The following is a 14,023-nucleotide window of genomic DNA, read 5'->3' as shown; positions in this document are numbered from 1 at the left end:
AAAACTAAATGGTCGCTTGAAATTTCAAATTTCATATACTCGTTATGCGGTATGTAATATTAAAATGTAAATCGTATACAAAAGCAACGTTTCCGAGAAGTTGGACAGATAAATGATTAATTTTTTATTTTTAATTTACCACTTGCAGGAAGTATCAATAACGAGATAAAGTTAGGTAAAAACTAATATAAAATCAGATCTGGCAGAAATCATTGACTAGGACGTTTTTCCAAAAATATCCATCTTTGATACAAGTGTTGTAAATTGTAATTAATTAGGAAATGAAGAAAATGAAAAAACGAAGAACAATCGTGCTTTTGATGTTGTTATTGTAATCTGAATGAGCGTTAGTTAAAAGAAAAAAAGACATTTTAAAAGTGAATCAAAGTTTAAGGAGAAATCACTGGCCGATCGTGAACTTTTTTTACTTCCGGTATCAGACGCATTCAGGCTAATATATGCAGCTTAACATTACGTAAATCGCAAATCATTAATGAAGAGAAAGTATATGATTAATTGCTAAGCGAAATGAAATACATATACATATATACGTATATACATCCCTGACTTTCCCACTGGATCCCTGAGAAAACAGTTTGTGTACAAGTGAAAAACATATTTGTAAAAATATAATGTATGTCGATAAATATAATGATAATTAAATGAGGAAGAATAGAGTGTTTTAACTCTCTATACACCCACGTAATTTTTACGTTCTTTCCTCTGAAGACACTGGAGTAATTAAAAATGGCCCTCTCACCATTCTAAGATTCTAAGGGTCCACAATTTCATGATTCTAAGATTCCGGAATTCTAAAATTCTGGAATTGAAAAATTCCAAGATTCTAAGGTGAACACTTGAAACTGCTAATAAAGCTAAAGAACCTGGTCCACTCCGGAAAAAAATCATATCACAGAAAGTTAATGAGAATTGAAAGAAAAAACACAGAGAAGTTGACTTTAAACTTTATTTACACGGCTACATAATATATGTAAGATATGAAGACTCGGTTGCGACATTTTTGGACGCTCTAAAAAGGATTGCACGAAATTCAATCGTAGCTAAACACATCGTCATATCGCTAAAATAATTGCACATTGTCGTGATAAAAGTTATACATTAGCTGAAAAATGTAACACTGATAGGTCGATTAACAATATATCAACGAAACAAAATGTAGTTTGTACAACAATAACAACTGATTTTATAAAAGGATACGATTCGGATGGCACCGAGATATATTACACAATGTATGCACACTAGAATGACTCTTAACAGTCTTGTTTTATAAAAGAAAAATTCCTTTATAAAACATACGCCGTTTCGTATAATTTTTGCGAAATTAAAAGGAATAATTCGATGCAGACTTCCCATTCGATTGTGTCTAGAATACGTTCAGAAAGTTGAATTATTTTCTTCCTATGATTGTATAAATGTGATTAAAAAGATAACGCTGAATATCGTCAACTGGCGTATCGTTTAAGATCACAAACGAACGTATCGCAAGAGAAAGAAAAATTAGATTGGATTCCACCAATCCAATAAATTGCTCTAAGAACATTAATATATACACATAATTATAGCTATATATAAAATCTTCAAATCAAAAAACATGAATGTTAGTGCAAAGAAAGAAAAAGATGAAATTATGTTAAAGAAGCTACACTGAATGAAAGAACAAACAGAATCAACAACTTTCACATAGGTACGCCATACACGTACACCATATAGTTAATTTATCTTCTTTCCTATATACGACAGGCACACGCACACTTACGCACACGTATACTCTAATATTTGGACATTTGTACTTGACGTATTAATAATCGCGTGTATAACAAAATATTTGAAACTACATTTCTTCTTTGGCTCTGAAAATTGTTGAGCCTCACCTACGTAGGTTTAGTTTGCACTGTCCTACATTTAACTGGACAATCACCATCAAAATAATAATTAATTAAAAGTAATAACAATACATGAAAAATGGAAAATAAATTAGGTGATAGAAAAACTCTTTATGGAGATAAAAGACAATATACATATATATTTTAATGGATCTTGTAATTTTAGATTTTTTTTTTTTTTTCAAAGAATTATGCTTAGGAGAATTTATAATATACACAATGCAAACTATACCGCAGTCTTCAAGATTAAGTAATTTGGTCGAGTTTTCAACTTAAACTTTCTTCCCTAATCTTATCGTTCGATACCGTTTAAGCGACGGTAAGTCATCGTAGAATTCGATTTATCAGTACCTACACAATCTTTCTCGATAAGGTTTCTTTTTATTATTCTTTACATTACCTGTATTCACCCTTTCGGTTAAATAACACCGGGTGGTTCAGGTACTCTTTCGAAAAACTTTCTGTCGAGCCTACAACAAAGATACCTTGAATACATCAATAAATAAATAAATAGGAAACAAATTATTTGGTATAAAATTTCGCATCTGCGACGAGATCGATTTAGAGATTTAAAGGCAGAAATCATTATTTTTCATAACTTTTACTATTGTTATAACTGCAGCCTATTAATTAGTTTCTCGATGACACGATTGCAAAGTACGTGAAAATTAAACAGATAAAAAATCAACGAACTTGCTAACTCCCATTAACAATAGCTTTCATAACAATTCGCATCATAACAATTCATTTCATGTATTCGTGTTGACTGTGTCAAATCATGTCAAATCATTCAATTATCATAAATATCCAATATGCAATCTTCAAACAATTTCCAAAAGCTTAAGAATACTAAGAATTAAAAAATATTGCACACAAATTAATTGATTAACAGTTGAAAGCTATGATAATCAATTTCTTAAAAGAATATTCAATTAGAATAATATTGAAAACAGTACCTGTCATCGAATGATTATCTAACTATGGGATCTTTATGCTCATAGAAAAATATCTGTTATGAAATTATGGAGAAGAAATAAATAAATAAGGTCAAGAATTTAGTTAGACAATATCTTGACCATTCTCCACTTGACAACCATAGTTATCTTTATCCTTGTTCGAGTCTTTCTCTTTGTTCTCGTTTTTATCTTCTGCAGTATCATCTTCTTCTGGATCTTTCATTGTCCTTTCATTTTTGACAGAAAGAAAATCTTCGTTCTTATCAGTCGAATTCGTTGAATGAGACTTGTTCAGGAGAGAACTGAATTCACCAAATTGTAAAATTTCTTCCATCGCTGATTGTTCTAAATTTACCTGTTACAAACATTTACAATATAAATATTTCTTCATTCGTTCAATGTTGCTCTTCAACAGGTAATAATAATATACAAAACTTTTTCTTTGTACTAAAACATTGAAATATTTGAGTATTGTTGGTATTTTGATCAAGTTTCCAAATAAACCAGATCTTGCAATTAAATGTATAATGGAATATCGAAATAGAGAGAAAAAAGAAAGATATCCAACCTTTCGTGGTCTACCCCTTTTTCCTTTGGTAGGTACAGACGAAGATGAATGACAACTCGAGCTGGACAAACTGTTCTTTCTCTTCGGCCATTGTAAATGAGAGTCCAAATGTTGTTTCAATTTATCCTGTCTGGCAAACATACGCGGACAAATATTACATGCGAACGGTCTTTCACCCGTATGAACTCTTCTGTGTCTAGCTAAATGAGAAGCCCTCGTAAATGCTAAAGTGCATAAGTCACAGGAGAAAGGTTTATATTGAGCTTTCTCAGATTTAGGCAGTATCGGTCTCGTTTCTTTCCCTTCGTTCAACCTTTTCGACGAAAGATCACTTTTCTTCTTGATCGTTAACCTGGAACTATCATCCGTACCCTTCGAAGACTCCTGAAAACGTAACAATCAAATCACATGAATAAAGATTTATGATGATTCTTAAATGGCTGAACTTACAAGAACGGTCGGAAATAGTTAATTTAATATGAACAAATGAAAGAAGTTTCTTATGAAAAATAACTTTTATTTGCCTTATGAAATAGTAACACGTTCTTTTAATATTATATAGTTTTCTGTCAATGTAATGTCACGTTTCTTTACGTGACAAATCGATACGTGTTCTTCTAATGAGACAAATAAAAATATGTTACGTTTCATAATCGTAATGATACGTAATTTCGAATAACGTCCATTGATGATTCTGAACCAATTTTAATTATGTTTATCTCTTCGTACCAGACTCTCATCTCGTTCTTGTAAGTCGTCGTTCATCTGAATGTCCGGTACCGTAGGATCTGAGGAGCCATTATTGAAATTCAGTTCGGATTTAACCACGTTCGACGAATCATCGTAATTCTCGTCCCTCGTCGCGTTCTCTTTTAACAGGATACGATCTCTTGGTTTGATCTCCAGTGGATCATTGTTTCTCGTTGAACGTCCGACAGAAACCCTTTTCTGACCTTTGAATCTTGTCTCCCGTTTGTACATCGGCGGTGGCATACGCCTCTGCAGGAAAAATTGGAAACATTAAGAAAATTTGATTCTCAGATAAAATTTTTAAGCGAACCGGTCTTGGTTTAGACTTACGATTTGAGTTTCCGAAGATCGTAAGGGCTCGTCGAAAGCATCGTCGTGCCCGTCGATCACCATCGGATCGTCTTCAACTTCGATCTCCTCCATTTTAATGTGATCCTCCAACGATTCCACGGAAGACTGTTTCGGTAAAAATGGAATCACGGATGGTTCCTTAATGTACTCGGTCGTGTGGACTCTCGTTTCTATATGGCATCTTTGCATTCGTGTTTCAACCCTCGTGTAAGGGCTACGATTGTTCTCCTGGTTCCTTTGGTCGCCGGAAAGACCTCGGATCTCCAGATCCGTCGCGGTTTTAATCAATGATGGCAAGTGTTCTTCAGCGATATCAATAGACCCTCGATACATGAAATCTAGTAGACATTCCATTTCTTCTACTGCAACCCCTGAAATTTGTAATCAAAATTTTTGTTCGCAAATATATTTCAAAAAAATTCACAATTGACTTTCAAACAAAGAGGTATCAAATGACCTTTTAAAATCAGAATTGGCTGTTCACCATAATGTTCCTTAAATACCCTTTCAAAATAAGGGCTACACGCTGCCAAAACTAATCTATGCGCCCTTAACATTCCACCTTGACAAGCTAACGTTGTGTCAGTCAAAGAACCACTTTTGTAGAGTCCTTCAAACAATCCAGACAGGTTCGCCAGATGATTGTTCCAAGTAAGATTGAACGTCTTCTCGCCCATTGTTAGGATACTTCTGTAGTTTCTTAAAACAGAAACAGATACTGTTAACAATGAACTATGCATTTCTTAGCGTGTCTACGATTCCTTACATCATAAACGCTAATTGTAAGTGACGCCGACAGGTTATCATTTTAAATGACACGTTGCCTGTGTCATTTTTATTTTCTACATTTTTCTGAAACCTTTAATGAAAACACCCTTGACTCACGATTGACCTAGCTTCACCGTTGGAGCTTTCAAATAATTATATCCCATCTATAGAAGTTACCCTCCAGGAATCTTGTCATTTAATTAATATTAAGCTGATAATTTGTAACAATTACCAAGATACAATATTTGGCATTGTTATTATGTATGGTGAAGAAGGAGGGCGCGGGGGGGTATGGGGGACCAGTAAAACGAGACAGAGTTAACGAAATAGGTGTGTACGGGGGTGTGCATATACGAGAATGTGGTAGAAACAGGATGAAGAAAGGCAGAACGATCCAACGATGGTCATGCGCAGACGTAGTATCTAGGTCCGATCCATAATTTCGTTGGACCCCCTCGCGCATTACCAAGGGGCTACATTCGTGTGCACCCTTTTTTTTCGTTTCATGCCAACTACGTCACAGGGACCACGAAAATCGACGACTATTAGAGAGCACGGGGAGGCATATTATTTATAAAATGACCATTATATTTAGCCGAGGAGGTAGGGTTGGGTTTAGAGGGGGACGCTGAGAGCGGTTGCCCCTTGCAAGATTTATCAAATTCTCCAGAAATTTATTTATATTATAAAATATTATTTACATAGAATAAATTATTAAGAAAGATCTCTGGATCCACTCCTACGAGATTAGCTTTTTGATTATTCCGCTAGATTGTTTTTCTTGATGCAATCCCAAGAAGTGTGCTACAATAATCGAAAATATTATTCGGACAATGCGTGACATCAAGCTTATGACATCAACGTAACTTGTTCAACGTGATTTATGTAAATGAGGTATAGGTAGACAAAACGAAGCGAATAAGCAGTAGCAAGATCAACGTTGATATTAAATTATACAGTAACGTGTATGGTAATATATAGCGATTACGTGGGGAACAGATGCGTATAATGAGAGAAAAAGATAGGTCGATAACAAAGTTCAACCTGTTCTTTCATCTTCGGTCTCTCTCGTTTCTATCGTGTGTATTTGTTCAGAGCTGAACGTGTGACTTGCTTTTTTTTTTTTACATACATGCACTATCAAAAAAATGGGATTATTTGGTAAATATTAACAACAAAGGTGGGAGATAAATTTTCATTTATTTTATATAAACTTTTAACGATTGTGTTCGTTGACAACGTCGTGATAAAGAAACAATTCATATCGAATGCGCGTAATCATTGCAGACAGTCTAAAGATAAAGTTATCAAGATTTTGTTAGACACATAAAAAGCAACGGGATTTTACTTAAACAATTTATAATTTCATCGAAATCATATTTGTCTTTTGATAATAAATAATTCCATTTTCTTTCGAATTATGAAATATTAATCGACAGTGCAACAAAATATTCCTTTACACTTGGAAATATTAAATCGCATCAATTATACTGCATTTTACATCATTTTACTGCATTTTACTGTAAGATTTATTTACATAGGAATAGCCGTGGATATCTTTCGATATACCATCTGTACCCTCGTACAAGTACAATAAACGTACCAAAACTATCCACTCGACAAGCTACCAAAATAACAGCACAAACACAGACAAAAATTATTCGCTGGGATTAAATTTCTTCGACAGCTACGTCCCTTTAACCTTTCACGCGAGAAATGTGAATCCTGATATGTAAAATAAAATGTATATAAATATTCATAAAATATCATGGTGGATGTTACACTCGGATGCAACGAGGGAGAGCCAGAGCATCCGGAGAACCCGGGATAGTCCGGAAGATCTATGGAGATCTATAGATATCCAGAACTCTTCCTCTTGCATCGTACAGAAAAAAAAAAAAAAATAGAAAATAAGGTGAATGATAAGACACATTGCTTCCTCTACGTTTCCTTTTAACTAAAGGAAGCCTGCGTTGCATAGAATTGTACAGTACCGAGCATAGCAGCTATTGTGCGATAACTTTGAAGAGTCTCATAAAACGCTATTGGAAGTCATCAATGAAAAGACAAAATTCTGCCCCTATACGTGATGCTAAAAATACTTTCGCATGCATCTTTAAAACTAAAGGTGAGCGACGCTCATATGTATATATAAAATTCCTCAGGAGATTGACCTTTACAACATATGTCAAGATCATTGAAATTGGTAAGGTGTACCCTATTTTGCATACAATTAAAGAGTATTTTTTTTTTTTAAATGACGTATCGAGGTCGCTTATTTGCGTGACTAAGATATCCAAGAATGCGCAAGATCTCTGGTGGCTGGTTAGAACGGTCTAAAACACAGAAGAGATCAAGAGAGCAAAGAGTCGTTTTAAACCGCGTGCCCCGTACCAACGTCGACTCTATTAATACCCGCGCCTTGTCATCGCGTCTCGAGAACTTGCACACCGATGTTAGGGCGTCGCGTCGTTGCGAACAGATTCTACTTTTGTTTAAACTTGTTTTAATTTAAACAAAGAAGAACCATTAACAAATATTGTTTAATCGACGGTATCTCTGAACGAAAAAGAAAGAATCCACGAATGGACAACACAGACATGACGGCTCGAAGAATGCCTTTAAAAACTGTCAAAACAATTTCATCCAAATGAAAAATCAAATATTACTAATGTTTATATTATATAGAAAATAACGAGGAGATATGAAGCGAGATGTCTTGATAAGAGTGAGAACGAAGAGTGACAATCACTACTATCGACGTGAACAACACGAGGCAAGGAACGATGGATAGAAGGAGCTGCTGTTCCGAACAGGACATACCGTAGATGTCGTACAAGTGCAGTCAATTACGTGATCAACTACGAGTATTCGCATCGTGGACCTATTAAGAACAAGTTAATAAAATCATCGCGTCGTTCTGATGTGCGAACGAGTGGGTTACCCGTGAATGGAACGGGGAACAGAAAAAAAAAAAATTCCAAACTGTTGAGGGTCCTAATGGAGCAGCCCATAGATGTCGTGCGAGGTGTTCGGCTCGACCGGGGTCAGCGCAGATACTCGATCGACACTTACGCAAAGTTGTTTAATCCACGAAAAGTTGATCCATGAAATTGAATTCGAATAATTGATCAAGTTCATTGTCATCCTATTCCCAGCAGAGCTTCTTATTTCGTAATTGAAACATTCGAGATCATACGTAAAGCATTAAACTCGTACCACTCTAAGCCATGTTCATCGAAATTACTTACCTTCTCGTTTGGCCAACGATATAAATCAATGTAAATTAAAAACAGCACAGTGTCAAGTATTTCTGTTTCTCTTGTTCCTGTTACACGACAATCGTACACCCTTTAACGTTCCCCGAAACAGACGTATCTTAATGAAAACATAGACCGATAGAAAAATCGTATACGAACGTGAATCTAGAACAAGTGGACAATAGAGCAAGCAAACGGGCTCGCTCTGCGAGGGGTACGACACGTGCTGGGGCTCCCTCGACCGAGTCGCGACTGATATCATTTCCAGTGGGGGACTGTGGGGTCGGGAGCCAGAACCCCACCAGGGGGTCTTCGTGCAACCCCCACGCGGTGTCGTAGTAGTCGTGTTAGCCGTCCTGGTTGTGGCTCGTTGTCGTCGTGGCTCCACCGTTGCTGGCCTCTCGAAACCCCCTTTGCACATACAAGGGATAAGGGACCAGAACGTGTACGTGTATTATGGGGAAGAGTCTCTCTCTCTTCATCTTACCATAGGCATCATTCGTTTTGTGTCTATACGTGTTTCACTCTTGCTCTCTCGCTTCATCTCTGTCCCGGTTCTACGCATACTTTTATATATTATTATCTCTCTCGGTACTTCTGACAAAAGTTTCTCTCTCTCTCTCTCTCTCTCCATCAACATTTCTCTATCCTTCTTCCGCTTGATATGCTGTGCCAAAGTATTTGTTCCTCTTCTCCGTTGTTCTCCTTCTAACTTTGGTAGGTTCCGTGTGTGTACATGGCACACCTACGAATACGCTTGTAGATTCTCTCCCCCGACCCTCTTGGTTGGCCCACTCCCTTGACACGAACCCCTTACCCCCCACGTATCCCAGCAGCTTTATCCACCCTGAGCCCTCCCGTGTACGAGGGGTTGTTTCTCGGCAGCCTGATCGGACGTTTGCGAGAAAAGGGACCTTCCCCTCTGTCACTCCGCGCCCCTTTAACCCATGCTTTTTTTTTTCTTATTCCTCAGTCGAAACTGTTTTATTACAGAGATCATTTTCACCGTTTACGCGATACTTGTTCATCGTTTTACAATTTACTTTCATAAGTTCTGGGATACCATTTACCAAAGTTTCAAGTAGAGTTAACATTAATTAATTCCTTCCTTTAAATGAAGATTTGAATTATAATTAAGTAAGAACGTCAAGTGAGAAACATTATCACTGACCTCTTCGTTATACTTGAAATGTTACTTCGCGACAAACACCTTCTTTTCAAGTGTAATCGCGAAGGCGATAACGTTATAAAAAGAAATTCGTCCTTGGAAAGAAGGAAAGCCTACCTAATTTCAGATGGAAAACAAGAGATATTCCTGTTTATGCGAGTATCGCTTTCAGCAAGGCCCAAGGGGGCAATATTATAGGTGTATTGTTCGAATCGACAAGTGAACTCGCATAAAAGATGTTGAAACATGAAACTGTTCGTTGAAGAGTGTCGCAATACGATAAGCACAGACTGTAACGGACACTGACGTAACCATCGCATGGCTATGTGTGTGCATATGTGCACACGCGTGTGCGTATGTTTTATATATATGCATATATATACAGTATATAACACGCAAACCATAATAGATCAGTACTTCAAGTCGTATTAAGATGAACTGAACTTTTCAAAAGTTTTTCCTCATCAAATTGAAACGCTAAATTCCAACTATTGTATATAGACTAAATCATAGATAATATATTAATTTGATTCAATGAAGGATATATTTATTTTTGATACAGTAAATAATGTTTCTGTTGTAACAAATTGATTGTTCGCAGTCGAGGTGACCGGACGACCAATTCAGAAGCAATGAGCGAATATCGATTCGTTATTTTTAGGGGTAGTCCATCCGTGAACCCCACCTTCATCACTCAATAATTTGAAAATTTCTCTATAATCAATTATTTTTTCATATATAATTCTCACACGTCTTATTTCGCGAGAAATCATACAAAATATGATTAAAGAGAAATGATACTTTTAAGGGTCTTTTTCTTTTATTATTATACAATTTTAGTACAAGTATCAAATAGTATAAAATATTTCTTGACAGATATTCAATCGTTATCATGATTTTATACGAAAAGCAGATTTTAGTAATGGATTTTAAAATAAAATTATTACTATATTACTATCTATCTATATCACAAATTGATAACAGTGAGAAAACTGTTATTATTGTAGTACAGTGATAATAGTTCATTTTAATCATATTGTCGTTAATATTTTAAAAAATATTATGCTATAAATTATATCGTCACAATATTCACATTCATTCATAAAAAGTAATGATTATTAAATTAATTAAAATCCTATTAATATAATTATTAAAATTATTCGTCAAGACCATGTATATAAATTGTTTGAAAATTTAATACTTTCTACGGGCTGAATGTGCATTGGATCGGGACTACAAAAGTGTTTTAATAATTCATCACTAAATCCACAATCAGTCAAATTTTCTTTTCCGAAAACATTTTGCGGCATTTTTGATCCGCTTTCCGATTCCGCTTCTTCTGTGAAAATATAAAAATTTAATATTTATTATTACCATGTAAATAACGATAACTGTACAAAAAATGAAATGATTTACCAAGTCCATGTTTAGCTGCTGAAAATGCAGTTGTTGCATTTAATTGTGCACAACTTGCAGTGTATTGTTCTAACTGGCTAGATTTCATTAAAGAACAAAGGGAGGGTAATACATGTGGCAAAAGAGGCCCCTTGAGTTCCAAAGAAAAATATCTTTCATTCTCGACGCGAACTTTACTTTCTTTAACCTTTAAGGAATAAGAATCTGCTGATTTTTATTTTATCAAACACTCTAAACTTATATCAAAAAAATATTTTACCTTAATGGATTTTAGTGTGGCCCCATGAAAAGCTACCGGTGCTAAAAGAGTTGGAGGCACTCCTGCCAAAGAGCCAGTTATTGTAATAGCAGATTTACAATTAATCAGAAAATTGAATAAAGCCTGTGCTTCTACCCCTTTCACAAAAATGAGAGAGTGGTTCAGGTTGTCTACTTCACTTTCTTTCTCCAATGCCATTCTTACCTACAATAAAATCGAATAAATTGGAATAATATGATAGAATAAAATTACCCGAGAATTAGCGAATTACCTTGGAGCTATTAATTTTACGAATTTCAGAATTTTCTACCCCTAAACTCTGTAACCATTCATCTTGTGGTTCATCTTCATCATCATCATCATTAAAATTTTGTTGTTCTGTATTGTTCACTACTGTTGTAGCACTTGATTGACTCAAGTCTGATGTTACACAACCTGAATCAGCTCCATCCGAGTATCTTTTCAATTCTTTCCTCAGAGGCATTGTATATTTAATTTCTATAGAAAAAAATCTGTTTAAATTTGTGACTGTTCTCGTCGTATACTTCAATTTGTTATACCTTCTTGTTTTAAAAATTGTCTAAAGCCACGCGTTGTAGGCGTTAAAAACGCGTGTGCTTCAGAAATTCCACAAATTCCAGCAGCACGAAATAATGCAGTGAAATTATTTGCACAGACATAGAAATATGGACATTGTCGTGCTCTTAATAAATGGAAAAGTGATCTAAAACTTTCACTCCATTCTTTATAGAGAGCTTCCTTGATAGGTAGATTGTTTACTATTGTCAAATTGCTTGTTAAATTAGCACTCACTTTGCCAGCAGAGCGAGGAAATAATTCTAGCCATGGTAGAGAAGGATGTTGCCATACCAAGCAACACCTATGCAACCTGTTTGAATTTATATACAATCAATAATAAGATGGTAATAAACAGTGGTTCTACTTAACTAAAATTTTTGTATAATTATAACAATCACCTTGCATTTGGACTGGTATCTAAGGTTGAATCCTTTTCACCAATGTCTAAACATCTTACAAAACCAGTTGTACCTGAAGCTTCTTCGCTAGTTTTTAATTTGCAATTCCATGGAAATGGTTTTGGAGACATGAATCTCATTTTAGTCTTTAAAGTCCAATCTATTGGAATATATTTTTCACCTTTTTGTGATTCTGTATCTACAATGTTCTTGTAAGTTTGTAATTTTGAAAGTGCATTGCTAAATGTTAAAGAATAATCAAGCATGGAATGTTCTACTTTGTTCAATTTTGGTGGTTCAATATGCAATAATTCAAATAATGTATTATCATTACTAGTTTCTAAGTCTGGAGGTGTAATATTTATCTTCTTATTTGGCTCATCCTTAGCAAAAGGATTTTTACGTTTTTGAACTGTATATTGATTCAAGTTATCATTAGATCTATTAGATTTCTCTGTGGAGTCATTTTGACTAACTCTTATGTTATTTATGCGTGCTTGAAGTGCACGTTTTTTCACTTTCAAGCGATGCAACTGCATTACTTGATCAGGTCTCTTCCATTCTGATGTTTGTAATTTTTCTGGACCCTCCATTGATAAATTTAAAGTTTCACCATGCTATCATATAAAAAGTATATAGAACATTCAATACCATACAATTTACAAACATAACACTAATGTTTGCCATACATAATATAACTGTTTCAACTTTTTATAGCTATAAATTTAAAAAAAAAACTTATTTTTGAAGCACAGCATACAACTGTACTATACGTTAGGGTTCTATATATTTTACATTTCCATACAGGTAGATAGCTGGTACGGAATAGTGATATAACAAAATATACACACTCGATTAATTAAAATTTTAATATCAGTTTATTAGTATTCTTCGTAAACAAAACATGCACAGCTGATTCTAAACTATGTATGCGATCGACAGGATGAGCTCCCAATTCGAAGCACTCTCTCCCTTCCTGTCTTTCTCATCCGGCATGACACTCACACACATTCAATTCAAACTCGTGACTTGTGTGACAAATATGTATGAAAACTCACACATGCATACACGAATGTGGGGGGTATTAATAGTGAATAAAAATAACATTAATATTTTCTTCTGATCGTAGAATTTATTACCTTAAAAGGCAACACTTTTCACATTTTAAATCAAAATCGGGTATACAGTACTGGGTTCTTTTATAGAGGTTTCTTTTATTTCATCAATTTCATTGATGAATTTCGGATGTGCCAGTGCAAAATATAGTACTGCTGTCACCATCTAACGACAAACGGAACAATGAAGGAAAAGAAAATTGCCCTTCTTTTTTTTTATAAAAGATGCGTTAATTTTCAATTCTTGCCACCAAGAGTGCTGTGATATAATACCAGCCCAATTGGTATAGCAGGATGTAACACAAATGATAAAAGTACTCCCCAGTATGAGACAAAAAAACAAATATTGAGAAGGGAATATTAGTTATAGAGATGAATAACAAATACTGAATTACTTTTTGTAATTAAAGATTTATTTAAACGTATACATTATTTACAGCATGTAGCATAATGTAAAGTACACAATAATGTACTACTTATACTACGAGAGATTAGTTTACTTAGTACTATGCACAATACCTAAACGTAAAT

The 14,023-nt window shown here is 34.8% G+C and overlaps 2 protein-coding genes across 5 annotated transcripts; both read right to left on the bottom strand.

Moving 5' to 3' along the window:
• Positions 1-2,064: 2,064 nt before the first annotated feature.
• On the bottom strand, positions 2,065-5,429 carry LOC117607080 (uncharacterized). Of its 2 annotated transcripts, none has more exons than XM_034330337.2 (6): positions 5,296-5,429; positions 4,987-5,228; positions 4,509-4,900; positions 4,158-4,427; positions 3,429-3,812; positions 2,065-3,215 (listed from the first exon to the last, which is right to left on the bottom strand). In XM_034330337.2, exons 1-6 carry the CDS (start codon positions 5,334-5,336, stop codon positions 2,964-2,966), a joined length of 1,581 nt encoding a protein of 526 aa, XP_034186228.2. In that variant the 5' UTR covers positions 5,337-5,429; the 3' UTR covers positions 2,065-2,963. The 2 variants fall into 2 exon arrangements, with proteins under 2 accessions (XP_034186228.2, XP_034186229.2); XM_034330338.2 differs by having other exon boundaries at positions 4,209-4,427.
• A 4,852-nt stretch (positions 5,430-10,281) lies between these two features.
• Positions 10,282-13,649, bottom strand: hd (humpty dumpty). 3 transcript variants are annotated; one of them, XM_034330334.2, is made up of 7 exons: positions 13,517-13,649; positions 12,378-12,994; positions 11,961-12,289; positions 11,672-11,898; positions 11,401-11,604; positions 11,142-11,328; positions 10,282-11,064 (listed from the first exon to the last, which is right to left on the bottom strand). In XM_034330334.2, the coding sequence occupies exons 2-7, from the start codon at positions 12,968-12,970 to the stop codon at positions 10,889-10,891; spliced, it is 1,716 nt and encodes a 571-aa protein (XP_034186225.1). In that variant the 5' UTR covers positions 12,971-12,994; positions 13,517-13,649; the 3' UTR covers positions 10,282-10,888. The 3 variants fall into 3 exon arrangements, with proteins under 3 accessions (XP_034186225.1, XP_034186226.1, XP_034186224.1); XM_034330335.2 differs by lacking the exon at positions 13,517-13,649 and having other exon boundaries at positions 10,282-11,061; positions 12,378-13,456; XM_034330333.2 differs by lacking the exon at positions 13,517-13,649 and having other exon boundaries at positions 10,283-11,064; positions 12,378-13,455.
• Between the last annotated feature and the right edge of the window lie 374 nt (positions 13,650-14,023).

Source organism: Osmia lignaria, chromosome 2 (assembly GCF_051020975.1).
Source record: "Osmia lignaria lignaria isolate PbOS001 chromosome 2, iyOsmLign1, whole genome shotgun sequence".
Lineage (NCBI taxonomy): Eukaryota > Metazoa > Arthropoda > Insecta > Hymenoptera > Megachilidae > Osmia > Osmia lignaria.
Note: the sequence above shows the minus strand (reverse complement) of the source record. Positions and strands in the feature narration are given on the sequence as shown.

Excerpts from the sequence above, each read along its gene's own strand:
- hd (XM_034330334.2), bottom strand. The coding sequence starts at position 12,970 with ATGGAGGGTCCAGAAAAATTACAAACATCAGAATGGAAGAGACCTGAT. Across the intron at positions 12,290-12,377 it reads GATACCAGTCCAAATGCAAG|GTTGCATAGGTGTTGCTTGG; the intron begins GTGATTGTTATA and ends AAATTCAAACAG. Across the intron at positions 11,065-11,141 it reads AGCAGCTAAACATGGACTTG|AAGAAGCGGAATCGGAAAGC; the intron begins GTAAATCATTTC and ends ATATTTTCACAG.
- LOC117607080 (XM_034330337.2), bottom strand. The coding sequence starts at position 5,336 with ATGATAACCTGTCGGCGTCACTTACAATTAGCGTTTATGAT. Across the intron at positions 5,229-5,295 it reads TTACAATTAGCGTTTATGAT|AAACTACAGAAGTATCCTAA; the intron begins GTAAGGAATCGT and ends TTCTGTTTTAAG. Across the intron at positions 4,901-4,986 it reads GCCAATTCTGATTTTAAAAG|GGGTTGCAGTAGAAGAAATG; the intron begins GTCATTTGATAC and ends TACAAATTTCAG.